This window comes from Lithobates pipiens, unplaced genomic scaffold, assembly GCF_037356315.1.
Source record: "Lithobates pipiens isolate NorthernLeopardFrog02 unplaced genomic scaffold, aLitPip1_a1.2 Scaffold_8, whole genome shotgun sequence".
Taxonomy (NCBI): domain Eukaryota; kingdom Metazoa; phylum Chordata; class Amphibia; order Anura; family Ranidae; genus Lithobates; species Lithobates pipiens.
The window spans coordinates 124,577,206-124,590,717 of record NW_027507903.1 but is presented as its reverse complement, the minus strand read 5'-3'; the positions used below and the strand labels follow the sequence as shown (position 1 = coordinate 124,590,717).

General features: G+C 42.1%; 1 protein-coding gene across 1 annotated transcript in view; it reads left to right on the top strand.

The window, feature by feature from the left end:
- The window catches only part of UBE2Q2 (ubiquitin conjugating enzyme E2 Q2), an 81,523-nt gene that overhangs the window by 49,389 nt on the left and 18,622 nt on the right, over window positions 1-13,512 (top strand). The window contains exons 6-9 of the mRNA XM_077472729.1: window positions 469-553; window positions 5,198-5,258; window positions 5,775-5,865; window positions 7,078-7,136. Coding sequence (XP_077328855.1) covers window positions 469-553; window positions 5,198-5,258; window positions 5,775-5,865; window positions 7,078-7,136 — 296 coding nt within the window. The remainder of the gene's footprint in view (window positions 1-468; window positions 554-5,197; window positions 5,259-5,774; window positions 5,866-7,077; window positions 7,137-13,512) is intronic.

The window sequence follows — 13,512 nt, the reverse complement described above, 5'->3', positions numbered from 1 at the left end:
ACTGGCTCCCTCTTCTCACACGCTGTACTGATCGCTGAGAGGAGAGAGCTGAACTAGACATGCGTGGGTTTGTTGACAAGTGAATGCTCTGTCATTGGATGAAGCAATCACAAGGTAAAGGGCAGCTGTCATGGGCCATTTACCCCGATCCATGATGCGCTGGGTCCGATCAGACCCTCCCGGGCGAGCGCGGGAAGCGTGATTTCAGCAGGACGTCATTGTGTGCCCTCCCAGAACTAGTCCACCGTGCTGTAGCCGTCGTCGAGGTATGGCCCGGTCAGCAAGTGGCTAGTGTCAAGCTTGTACAAGATGATTATGATAACGTTTGATGCATATCTATATTTTTTTTTTTTCCCCTTTCTCAAAAGTTCAGATTTATTTTTACTGAGGTGAGATTGCTTGAGTAAGGCTGCTTGAGGAGGTAAATCATATCAAATGTAACTTTTTTTTTTTTCCCCCTTGCATTAGGGTGCAGTGTCTGGATCCGTACAAGCTTCTGACCGTCTTATGAAAGAGCTCAGGGATATCTACAGATCACAGAGTTATAAAACAGGTTTGTCCCTTTTTTGTGTTCTCTGCCTTTTTAAGAAAGCAATACTAAAGATTTGCCATATTAAACGCTAATCGAGTCCGTCATTAGTCATGTGTGTCTTGCCTGCTGTTAGGCTTCATGTACACGGGATGTTTTAAAACCTCTCCTGAATGATTCAACTTGATCAATGGTAACCGATGTTTAAAAACATCTGTTGTGCCATGTTTACATGCCGCATTTGTGTTTTTAGAAGCGTTTTTTACATTGAAAATGGTCAAAAATGTGTCTCCATTAAAAAGCCTGTAAACAAAACGCAGCTAAATGCAGGTTACCGCTTTTTAAAAGCTGTTGAGGTCATTTGGCATTACTACTGCTAAGCTCAACTGCCTGGAAACTACTTTAAATGACCATGTACATGTACTGATAAGATAACATTGAGATGAGTTCAGGGGCAGCTGAAAACAAACTCCCAACTGCCCCTAAATGTCAGTTTACCAGCAGCAGCGTACATGAAGCCTAAAAGGTCCACAAAAGCTATTAGGTGCCACTGCAATTATGTCGCCACTCTCTCCCATTTTATATAAACTTGCCTTTTCATATTTTTGTTGCAGTGTTAAAAAGCAGTCTAGAGTGGGCTTTACCTCTGCAATTTTTTTTTCCCTCAAAGTGGTTGTAAAGACGGAAGGTTTTTTTTATCTTAATGTATTCTATGCAGTAAGGTAAAAACTTTCTGCATGCAGCTTCAACCCACCTAAATGCTTACCTGAACTTAATCTCAAGGCTCTTACTACTCATTGGCTTGGATACAGCATCAGGAGCCATTGGCTATATACAATATTTTGTTCCAAATTTTGGATGTGGCACATAAAATTTTTTAAAATTATTGCCTCCCATACATTTCTTTTGAATATTCCATCTTTCACCAAAAAATAGAAAATGTCAGATTGGGCTTGTTAAATAGGAATTGTACTGCTAACTACTGCTTCTTTAGATAAATATGCAAGATCAGTTTGGATTTAAATATTCTTGCCCATACATATTAATGCATTTAAAACAAATGGTTTCTACAGTAATCAAAGTAGACTTTAGGTTCTCCCGCCCTCCAAAGAATACCTTGTCTCTTTTGTGTGTGTGTACAGTACAGACCAAAAGTTTGGACACACCTTCTCATTCAAAGAGTTTTCTTTATTTTCATGGCTATGAAAATTGTAGGTTCATACTGAAGGCATGAAAACTATGAATTAACACATGTGGAATTATATACTGAACAAAAAGGTGTGAAACAACTGAAAATGTCTTATATTCTAGGGTCTTCAAAGTAGCCACCTTTTGCTTTGATTACTGCTCCGCACACTCTTGGTATTCTGTTAATGAGCTTCAAGAGGTAGTCATCTGAAATGGCTTTCCAACAGTCTTGAAGGAGTTCCCAGAGGTGCTTGGCACTTGTTGGCCCTTTTGCCTTCACTCTGCGGTCCAGCTCACCCCAAACCATCTCGATTGGGTTCAGGTCCGGTGACTGTGGAGGCCAGGTCATCTGGCGCAGCACCCCATCACTCTCCTTGGTCAAATAGCCCTTACACAGCCTGGAGCTGTGTTTGGGGTCATTGTCCTGTTGAAAAATAAATGATGGTCCAACTAAACTCAAACCGGATGGAATAGCATGCCGCTGCAAGATGCTGTGGTAGCCATGCTGGTTCAGTATGCCTTCAATTTTGAATAAATCCCCAACAGTGTCGCCAGCAAAGCACCATCACACCTCCTCCATGCTTCAGGGTGGGAACCAGGCATGTAGAGTCCATCCGTTCACCTCTTCTGCGTCGCACAAAGACACGGTGGTTGGAACCAAAGATCTCAAACTTTGACTCATCAGACCAAAGCACAGATTTCCACTGGTCTAATGTCCATTCCTTGTGTTCTTTAGCCCAAACAAGTCTCTTCTGCTTGTTGCCTGTCCTCAGCAGTGGTTTGCAGCAGCTATTTTACCATGAAGGCCTGATTCACACAGTCTCCTCTTAACAGTTGTTCTAGAGATGTGTCTGCTGCTAGAACTCTGTGTGGCATTGACCTGTTCTCTAATCTGAGCTGCTGTTAACCTGCGATTTCTGAGGCTGGTGACTCGGATGAACTTATCGTCCGCAGCAGAGGTGACTCTTGGTCTTCCTTTCCTGGGGCGGTCGTCATGTGAGCCAGTTTCTTTGTCACGCTTGATGGTTTTTGCCACTGCACTTGGGGACACTTTCAAAGTTTTCCCAATTGTTTGGACTGACTGACCTTCATTTCTTAAAGTAATGATGGCCACTCGTTTTTCTTTACTTGGCTGCTTTTTTCTTGCCATAATACAAATTCTAACAGTCTATTCAGTAGGACTATCAGCTGTGTACTGTATCCACCTCCTGTACAACACAACTGATGGTCCCAACCCCATTTATAAGGCTTGAAATCCCACTTATTATACCCGACAGGGCATACCTGTGAAGTGAAAACCATTTCGGGTGACTACCTCTTGAAGCTCATCAACAGAATGCCAAGAGTGTGTGAAGCAGTAATCAAAGCAAAAGGTGGCTACTTTGAAGACCCTAGAATATAAGACATATAGTCTTATAGTCATGAAAATAAAGAAAACTCTTTGAATGAGAAGGTGTGTCCAAACTTTTGGTCTGTACTGTATGTATGGGTGTATATGTATGTGTCTCGTTTTTTGTTTTTAAAATAAAGCATCATGTAGTAATTTTCTAATGTTTACAAATGTTGGTGTTGGCATGGCGTTTGTATGCACATAGAAACAAACTTTTGAAGGGAAGTTTAGTAAGAAGCTTCTTCAGCAGAAGATGGGTAAAATGCATGTTAAGTGGAAGGGGGACATATGGCACTACAAAAAGGGCTGACTTGACATGCATTTAGAGTCCCTTTGAAAAGTGAAGTACAGTTGTGCTCAAAAGTTTGCATACCCTGGCAGTAATTGTGAAATGTTGGCATTAATATTGAAAATATGACCATGCCAAAAAAACTTTTATTTAAGCATAGCGATCGCATTTATCGCATGTTTTTTTTTTTTTTTTTGGATCTTTTTTTATCAGGGCCTTTTGGGCGATTTCTGTTACGATTTAAAAAGTTTACATACCCTGGAATGTTTGGCCTTGATACAAAAAGGTGGCGCACACACAGATTAAAATTGCAATTAAAGGTTAATTTCTCACATTTGTGGCTTTCTAAATCACAATTGGTGTCTGTGTATAAATAGTCAATGAGTTTGTTGGCTCTCACATGGCTGCAATAAGCAGGGTAGACACTGAGCCATGAGGGGGTAGAAAAGAACAGTCAAAAGACCCATGTAACAAGGTAATGAAACTTTAAAAGGATATAAAAAGATATCCAAAGCCTTGAATATGCCAGTCAGTACTGTTCAATTGCTTAAGTGGAAAATTTGGGGATCTCTTGATACCAAGCTAAGGTCAGGTAGATCAAGAAAGCTTTCTTGATAACACAGCCGGAGTCTCGGACCCAGAAGATAAATGTGAAGATTGATGCGGCCTCCATTGGTGAAGACAAGGGCTTTGTTTGAAGGCAAGTGTCACACAATGTGCTAGTATGCGATGCATATTATGCCTTTACTTTGCAAGTAAGGAAAAAAAGCAGCTTTTACTTCCTCTTTAAACTTCATCATGTAGCTATAGCCCTACATTTGCAAATGCTGGCTGACTACCATTCCATTCTATGGCAAGTCCCACCTTTACCCAAAAGCATTGTCCGCCTTTGTATTTAGACCTTTTCATGTAATGGAGTGTGGACACTTTTTAAAGTGATTCTAAAGGCTGAAGGTTTTTTACCTTAATGCATTCTCTGCATTAAGATACCCACCCTATATACTTGAGGCTGATCTTGATCCAGCATTGTTCATGAGAGCAGCGACTCTTGGCTCTCACCCTTCTCCCAGGCTCAGAGACAGCAGCATGGACCATTGACTTCAGCTGCTGTGAATGACCGCCAGGGAGGTGGAGGCGGGGCCAAGCCGCTCTGCCTGACCTTGCTGTGAGCTTGGAAGTGAGCCTGTACTAATGCCCCCATAGCAATCATCTAGCTATGGTGGACACTTGTGGGGGGGGGGGGGGGGGGGGGGAGCCAGGAGCACCAGCAGAGGATCTGGGCAATACCATTGCATAGAGCAGGTAAGTATGCCAAGTTTTATATATATTTGTTACTTTTATTTTTATTTTTTATTTTTTTTAACGTGAGGCTTTACAATCACTAACTACTTTCTCTGGCTTGACTACTTTAAATTGCTGACCATAAACATGCAGCAGGTGAAGTCAGAAGTGCATTCTCTGTATTTATTCGTGATTTGGGGAATGCATGTGTCAGATTGACAGCCAGGTAAATAGAAGCCCAGCAATGTTGAGCACCTTTTTTCTATCATTCTCACTATTGTCCAGGTGTATTGGTGACCAATTTCTTCACGTTTCTTTATATAATCTCTCTTCCTCTATATCTGTTCATATGCTTCATCCCAGGTGTCCTGTGTCACCATTTGCTGTGCAGGTGTCCAAGTACATATTAAAGCAAAAACTTACAGTAAGGGTTAAGGTGTTATTTGAGCACTATAAAGTAACTGTATTTTCTGATTCCTTTGTAACTTTTTTTTTCTTTTTCTTTTTATCCAATTTTCAGGAATTTATTCAGTGGAACTTGTAAACGACAGCCTGTACGAGTGGCATGTTAAGCTGCTTAAGTAAGAGTTTTTTTCTTAACTTTTCATTGGACTCTCTGACCTCCCTAATTGGATGCCACTTTCGCATTTGGACGTGTAAAATAAATATTTTAATATTTGGAGCTAGTGCAAGTTTGAGTAACGTAATGTAGATCATTATGAAAGAAAAGTTATGTGGACTTGTAACAGTTGGATTTATTGACTGCTTGATATGAGTAGGGATTTTGAAAACCATTTAAATTTTACTATAAATGTCTTTTAAAATGATCGTAGTAACAATATGTTGCAATTTTTCCTCATTCTGCTCCTTTCAGCATTACTTCTGATTGTCTGACTTGGCAATATCCATTCTTTGTCTTTTTCTTGATAATTTATAAATTAATGAATTGCTTTCTTGGCAATAAATTATAATAAGTGTACATTTTAAATATTTTTCATCAGGGTTGCATATTATGAGATCCATATTGTCGTATTTGAAGGTGTTTGCAGTTGCTAACCACTCATTTTTATATGGGATTTTTTTGTCCTTTTTTGTAGGGTTGACCCGGACAGCCCATTACATAGTGACCTCTTGGTCTTAAAAGAAAAGGAAGGCATAGACGGCATTTTACTGAATTTCTCATTTAAGGTAAAGCATATATATAGAAGCCTGGTGTGTTATTTTTGACTTGAGCCTTACTTACACCAAGTCTGTTTTATGGTTCATAGGTAACAGAAAATGGTGTTGAACCTCTTGATGACTAGCCCATAGTAATGCGTCATTACTTTATTGTTAAATACTGGTGTTATGGCAGAAGCTAGCTGATAGCAGTATTTTTTTTTATTTTTGTTATGGCTGATTCTCTGTAAGATAAAAGTGGTCCCACGGGCGGCTTGGACGCGGGATCACTTTTAGAAGTGGCGGAGAGGGGTGCACCTCCCCGCCAATTCCCAGTCGTGCCTGGGAGACATCTGATGTGGCCATTAGCTGGACATGGAGCAAAGTGAGGCCAAGATGGCCACAACTCATCTCTAGGACCAAGCGACAGCAGCCACTTCTGGTTCCAGGGCCACTTTTTTTTATTTTTTTTATTTTTATTTTAAAGGTAACCCCAGATCTCTCAATAAAGAGGACCTTTCATCCTTTCTATTACTGGGGATGTTTACATTCCTTGTTATAGGAAAAAAAGTTATACAAAAAAGGGACAGCGTAAAGACCAGATAAAATAAGAGATTTGGAGCATCCCATCCCTCTGTGCATGTGCACAGAAGTAAATGCATGCACAAGTCGAGCAAGCATATGTAGACCATGTTCAAACTACACGTGATGTATCGCTGCAAACATTAGAGTGAGAGAAATAATTCTAGCGCAAAGCCACCTCCCGTAATGCTGAACTGGTAATCTGTAAACCTTTTTAAAGCTTTAACTATGGTGATTTTCAAGTGCCGTAGTTTGTCACCATTCTTCAAGCGTGTGCAATTTTAAAGCATGACATATTGGGTATTTATTTACCAGGCGTAACATCGTTTTTCACATTATACAAATGCATTGGGGTAAATAAATATCGTGGGTTTTTTTTTTTTTTAAGTGTATTTTTTCCCCAAAAATTGTATTTGAAAGACCGTTGCGCATATCACTGTGACATAAAATATTGCAATGATAGCCTTTTTATTCTATAGGGTCTCTGCTTAAAAAAAAAAAGTGTGTGTATATTTCTAGCAAGAAAATACTGATTTGAATTGTTATACAAAGTTATAGAAAAGGCCTGGTCTTTAAGTAGTTAATGGTGTCTTGTTAAGTGTTTGATACCTCATGTAAGGTTTGGTCCATTTTATATTTAGTATTTGTTTTCTACCACAGGATAATTTTCCTTTTGATCCTCCTTTTGTGAGAGTGGTGTCGCCAGTACTCTCTGGAGGGTGAGTATTCAGACAAAGTATGGCTTTACTTTTGATTATCAAACTGTATTGCTTGTGTTTTTATCTTTGTCTAGTTCTGATTTTGTTGCTAAAAACACAGAAATGGTAGCATTGAACACAATTTTGACTTAACTTATCTGCCTTAAAACGCTTAAGGGTAGATTTCACGTCAAATGCGGTGGCAGAGTAGTCCTACTGCATGAACAAGGCAAAATAAATGGTTTCCTATGTGCCTGGTTCACACCACTGCAACGCGGGTACAGTGCACTAAAACATGAATACAGTCATTCTCTCATTTATTTTTATTTCTTCCTCTCAGCGAGGCCAGCAGTTGAACTTTGAGATATCTGAAGTGCAGGCAACTTGTGTTGTCTGAAAGTACTGTGCTTAAACTAATACCGATGGGACCCTTTGGATCAGTGGGCTGGTGGTTGTGGTGGTTGGCATTTGAATCGGAGGTTAGGCTTTGATTGCTTCATAGGCCCAGCATGTGCAGAAGGCTGCAGTATTTACAAGAGGCTCTACAAGGACACAGATTGATTTTAACCACTTGACCTCTGGCAGATTTCCCCCCCCCCCTTCATGACCAGGCCATTTTTTTGCCGTTTAGCACTGCTCTAATTTAACTGGCAATTGCGCGATCATCCAACACTGTACCCAAACTAACGTTTTTTTATATATTTTTTTTTTTCACACAAAGAGCTTTCTTATGGTGGAGTTTTGATCACCACTAGGTTTTTTTTTTTTTTTTTTTCCTGCAATCTAAACCAAAAAAAATAATTAAAAACCATATCTTTTTACCTTCTGCTTTAAAACATCCAATAGAAAATGTAAAAATCAAATGTCTTCAAAGATGTTGTCCAAAATGTATTTTGTAACATTAAAAAAATATAAAGTTTTGCGCTACATTTCAATAATTTAAAGTGTCAAGAATGCAATCAATTGTACAATAGATCAACATAATCAGGATTGAAATTAACGTTTCATCAAGTGTGCTCACATAGCATAAACAATATTCCTATTAAGTGTTAAAGCAAGTAAAATATAAAATGTCCAGATACCTTACTGGGCAGTGAACCAAATCCCGGTGTTGACTGTTCCAGTGAAACAAAAGTCCCATGACGTGTAAAGAAAAATTAATAAGTACAGTCAATTTCATCTATCTAAATCACTTAATTCCATACCCCAGTGCTCCACCAGTGTGCTCACACCACTATGCAAGGTGCAAGGGTTTGGGAAAGACCCAGGATTGTGTTGGGAGGAACCGGTTGACGACCCTTCCAGTTGTGTTTTGAAACCTGAAGTTCGGATTACTGAGCAGCTATATGCTGCGTGATTATGCTTCTCGTTATGCAAGAATTTTAATGGGAGTGTTTACTTATTTTAATAAATACTTTTAAACGTATTGCACCAGATGCGTTTTCATTATTGCATGCATTAATTGGATGAGAGGAGTATCGAAATGCTGCACATGGCTGAGTCTGGGAGGATGACTACACTAATGCCGTTTATCAAATTTGGAGTTGAGCGGCCCCCTTGCAGAGTGGTGTGAGCATAACGATGGCGCACTGGAGGTTATGAAATGAAGTGATTTATATTGATGAAATTTACCGCACTATTGCTTTACACTTTATGGGACTTTTTTGTTTCACAGGTTTAGATTCACAACACTGGGATTTGGTTTACTGCCCAGTTGGGCGTCGATTTTATTTATATTTTTATTATTTTACTTGCTTTAGCACTCAAGAATATTGGTTATGCCATGTGAGCATACTTGATGACACTTTAATCACATCAATACCAGGCACTTAAACACCTTCCTGCCCAGACCAATTTTGAGCTTTCTGCACTTTCGCAATTTGAATGACAATTGCGCGGTCATGCTACACTGTACCCAAATGAAATTTTTATCTTTTTTTTTTTTTCCCACAAATAGAGCTTTCTTTTGGTGGTATTTGATCACCTCTACGGTTTTTATTTTTTGCTAAACAAATAAAAAGACAGAAAATTTGGAAAGTTTTTTTTTTTTTTTTTTTTTTTCTTTCAAAACATTGTAAATAAGTACGTTTTCTCCTTCACTGGTGGGGCGCCACTGATGAGGTGGCACTTGTCGACACGGATGGGCACTGATAGCTGGCACGGATGAGCATGGCTAGGCGGCATGAATGGGCATGGCTAGGCGGCATGAATGGGCATTGATAGGCGCCATTGTACTGATGGATTCCAATCAGTGATGCCCATTGTCGGCACTGATTGGCATACCTGGTGGTCTAGGGTGGCATACCTGGTGGTGGGCATCCCTGATGGTCTGGTGGCGTCCCTGGCGGTCCAGTGTGGGCATCCTCAAGGGGGCTGTGCTGATAATCGATCAGCACAGACCCCCTTCCCCCCTGTCAGATGAGTAGCCGAACGGCCCTCCTCTACTCGCGTCTGACAGATGCGAGTGAGGAAAAGCTGTTCACCGGCTCTTCCTATTTACACTGATCAGCCGCGATTGGACACAGCTGATCACGTGGTACAGAGTCTCCATTGGAGACTGACACCCCGCAACAACGATCGCCGCGATGTGTGCGCCCCCCGGGCAGCGGCTCAAAATCCTGAGTACGGTCTATGGCGTCCAGTCTGGGTTTTCGAAACCACTTTGTCATTTGACAGTGGGCGGGTGGTAAGTGGTTAATATCAATCCTGATTATTTTGATGTTGTACATTTGATTGCATTATTGACTCTTCTTTTTTTTTTTTTTTTTTTTTTTTTTTATTATTGGAATGTAGCGTGACACTTTTTTTTTTTTTTTTTTTTCTTTATAAGTATGTAGGGGCACTATAGGTGTTGGCAGAAACATTCGCTATAACAATGCTTTGTATGGTGTGGGTAGCGCATGATCACACCTTTTTTTTTATTCTTGGACACAGGCACAATTTTCATACTTTTGGCTCTGAATGCCACCAGAATAAAATTAAAACGATCCAAATGAATTTGAAGTGCAGACTTTCACCTTTTAATTCAAGGGGTTGACCATAAATATAAAGTACAAATTTTAGGAACTGCAACCATTTAAGAGATGTGTGTGTGTGTATGTATGTATCTCCTGGGTTGCTTTTTCAGTGTGTTTTGGATCATTGTCCATCTGTATTGTGAAGCGCCGTCCAATCAATTTTGCTGAATCTGGGCTGACAGTACATTTGTAAACACTGCAGAATTCATCCGGCTGCTTCTATCACATCAATAACCAATGAGCCAGTACCACTGGAAGTCATGCATGCCCGTGCTATCACACTGCCTCCATGTTTTACAGAAGACGTTGTGTCATGAGATGTTTCAAGCATTCGCCACACTTCAGCAGAGAGCGGTCTGAAGTCTGCTCTCTGCTGACGTTACACAGATCAGTCCGGTCACTGCGTCATCCCAGACTCTGGCTGTCTGGATCAGCCAGGTGCCTGGGCTGATAGTAGTCTTGGCAAACCGCTGAGAGCCTAAAACAGCCGCTCCCCGCCCCTCCATAGCTCAGCACTCCAGTGAGCATGGAGGAGCAGGGAAGGAGTGCTGCTGATTGACTGGTAGCAACGATCCTTCACTTATCTGGATGTTGCTAATGGGTTTTTCTTTACCATAGAGGGGATCCTGCGATCATTCACCACTGTTGTCTTCCGTGGACGTCCAGGCCTTTTTTATGTTACTGAGCTCACCAGTGTTCTAGTCTGATGAGACTAAAGTTGAACTTTTTGGCTATCAAAGAAAACTCTGTCTGGTGCAAAACCATCACGTTACCCCAAGAACACCACAGTGAAACATGGTGGTGGCAGCATCATGCTGTGGGGATGTTTTTCGGCAGTCGGGACTGGGAAACTGGTCAGAGTTGAGGGAAAGATGGCTGGTGCTAAAATATGTGTGTGTGATTTGAGGCTAGGACAGAGGTTCACCTTCCAGCAGGACAATGACCCCAAACACACTGCTAAAGCAACACTTGAGCAGTTTAAGGGGAAACATGTAAATGTGTTGGAATGGCCTAGTCAAAGCCCAGACCTCAATCCAAGAAAATCCAATAGAAAATCTGTGGTCAGACTTAGATTGCTGTTCACAAGCGCAAACCACCCAACTTGAAGGAGCTGGAGCAGTTTTGCCAGGAGGAATGGGCAAAAATCACAGTGGTAAGATGTGACAAGCCCATAGAGACTTATCCAAAGTGGCTGTGATGGCCACAAAAGGTAGCTCTACAAAGTATTGACTTTAGGGGGGTGAATAGTTATGCACATTGACTTTTTCTTTTATTTTGTCCCAAAAAAAAAATCTTTAAAGTTGTGGGCATGTTCTGTAAATTAAATGGTGCAAATCCTCAAACAATCCATGTTCATTTCAGGTTGTGAGGCAACAAAACACGAAAAAATGCCAAGGGGGTGAATACTTTTGCAAGGCTGTGTGTGTGTGTGTGTTTTCTTTTCTCTCTAATGGTGGTAATTGTTGACATATAATGAAACTGCAATAGTACAGTGGGCAATCTGATGCTGAGTGGAACTGGCTAACTGCCACTGACATCACCAGTGACAATACAGTGAATCGGTGATGATGATGCACTGTCGTACTAATGGCACTGACTAGGAAGGGGTTTACATCTAGGGCGATCAAGGGTTTAACTGCTTGGCGACCAGCCACATATATATACTGCAGTGCGGCAGCTCCTACAGGCAAAATCATGTACATGTACGTGATCGCCTCTTCCGGATTTGCGGTGCGCTTTGTGCCCCGGAGGCCAGCTCCTGCTGTGATTGGATACAGTGAGCATCAGCCAGAGGACCTGCTGATCTCGAGCAGCAGAATGGCGGTTTGCCTATGTAAACAAGGTAGATCACTGTTCTGCTAGTAGGGGAGACAGATCCTGTGTTTCTGCTAAGCAGAAACACGGATTAGTCTTTTCACAACCAAAGCAGCCCCCGCCCAGTTACAAAGCACTCCCTAGGAGCACATTTAACCCTTTGATCACCCCTGATATGTTAACCCCTTCCCTGCCAGTGTCAGTCTAGTAACAGTGCATTATTTTTTTTTAAGCACTGATCACTGTATTGGTGTCACTGGTCCTCAAAATGTGTCACTTTGCGGCAGACAAGTCTCGCTAAAAATCGCTGATGGTCGCCATTGCTAGTAAAAAAAAAAATTACAAAGAATGAAATTTAAAATCTGTCCCATAGATTGTAGATACTATAACTTTTGCACAAACCAATCAACATATGGTTATTGGGCACAGACATTTTTTTTTTTTTCCTCTTATATGCACAGACTGACACAGCTCCTCTCTTTAGACCATTGGGCTTTTACGCCACCTTTAGGAGAGGACTAGGCATAACATGTTGACCTGTAATGAAAAAAACTCAAAACTTCTAGTTCCGCCCAAGGGGTGGTCCCTTGGGTAACCATCCCTCAGCCTGCCTTGCAGCTTCAGATTTATTTTGCCTAGTGAAGAAGGACCTAGGAACCCACCGGTCCATGTTTTTTCTGCAGAAGCTTTGCTTTTTGCGATCCTGTGATCTGATATCAACAGCTGGCTGGGTGACAGGCTGGACACTCTTATCCTTGTAGTCTCCCCAGCCTGGCCAGCAAGCGTGTGCAGACCAGAGCTCTGCGCTGGGTCGGCCACGACAGGCCTACGCTCCAGAGGCGGTCAGTGAGCGTTAATGCTCCGAGGCACACATATGACCGGGCTACTGATGTCTGTGTCAGTGTGCTGGGCCAGCAGCCACCCCGTACTGATCAGAGTGGGTCTGTGATAGAATGTCTCCCAGCTCTGCAGGACTGGTAAGTACAGCTCTCCCTGCTTCGGTGGGGCTGGGCATTCCCTGGGAGGTTGATTCAGGGGTCCCTCACCTCCCTCTCTTCTCTCCCTCTCCCTATATTCCCTCCCCCCCTCCCTGTGGGGGATGCTGCTGAGCGGTGTATGTGTCATATGCAGGGGCTCTCCGGGGGGGGGGACTCTCACCTGGGGGGACTGCACTGGCTGGCTGTGCCCTGGATGTGTGTGGATCTCTCCCTGGGGGTGTCTGGAGGCTGTACCTGTCGATCGCTGTAGCAATGTTCACTGCCATTCTCTGCCTGTTTTTGTTTCACTGTCCCTCAGCCATGGCCATCTTTGGTGGGGCAAGGAGCAACATGCTTTCCTGTAGCTCGGTGGCCATTTTCCCTGTCTGTCCTTTTATACTGGATGCTCGGCGGCCATTTTCTTGAAGCCTGAGCACGTTTTTGATCCATTTCAGTGCCATTTGCAGCAGCTCTGTGCAGTGTGTTCTCCTATGCACCTGGGAGCTGACACAGGCACTACTAGCTGGACAGCGCAGAAGCAGTCAGGGTGGTGAGTCCTGCGGGAAAGGGCCTCTCTGCCAGCAGCAG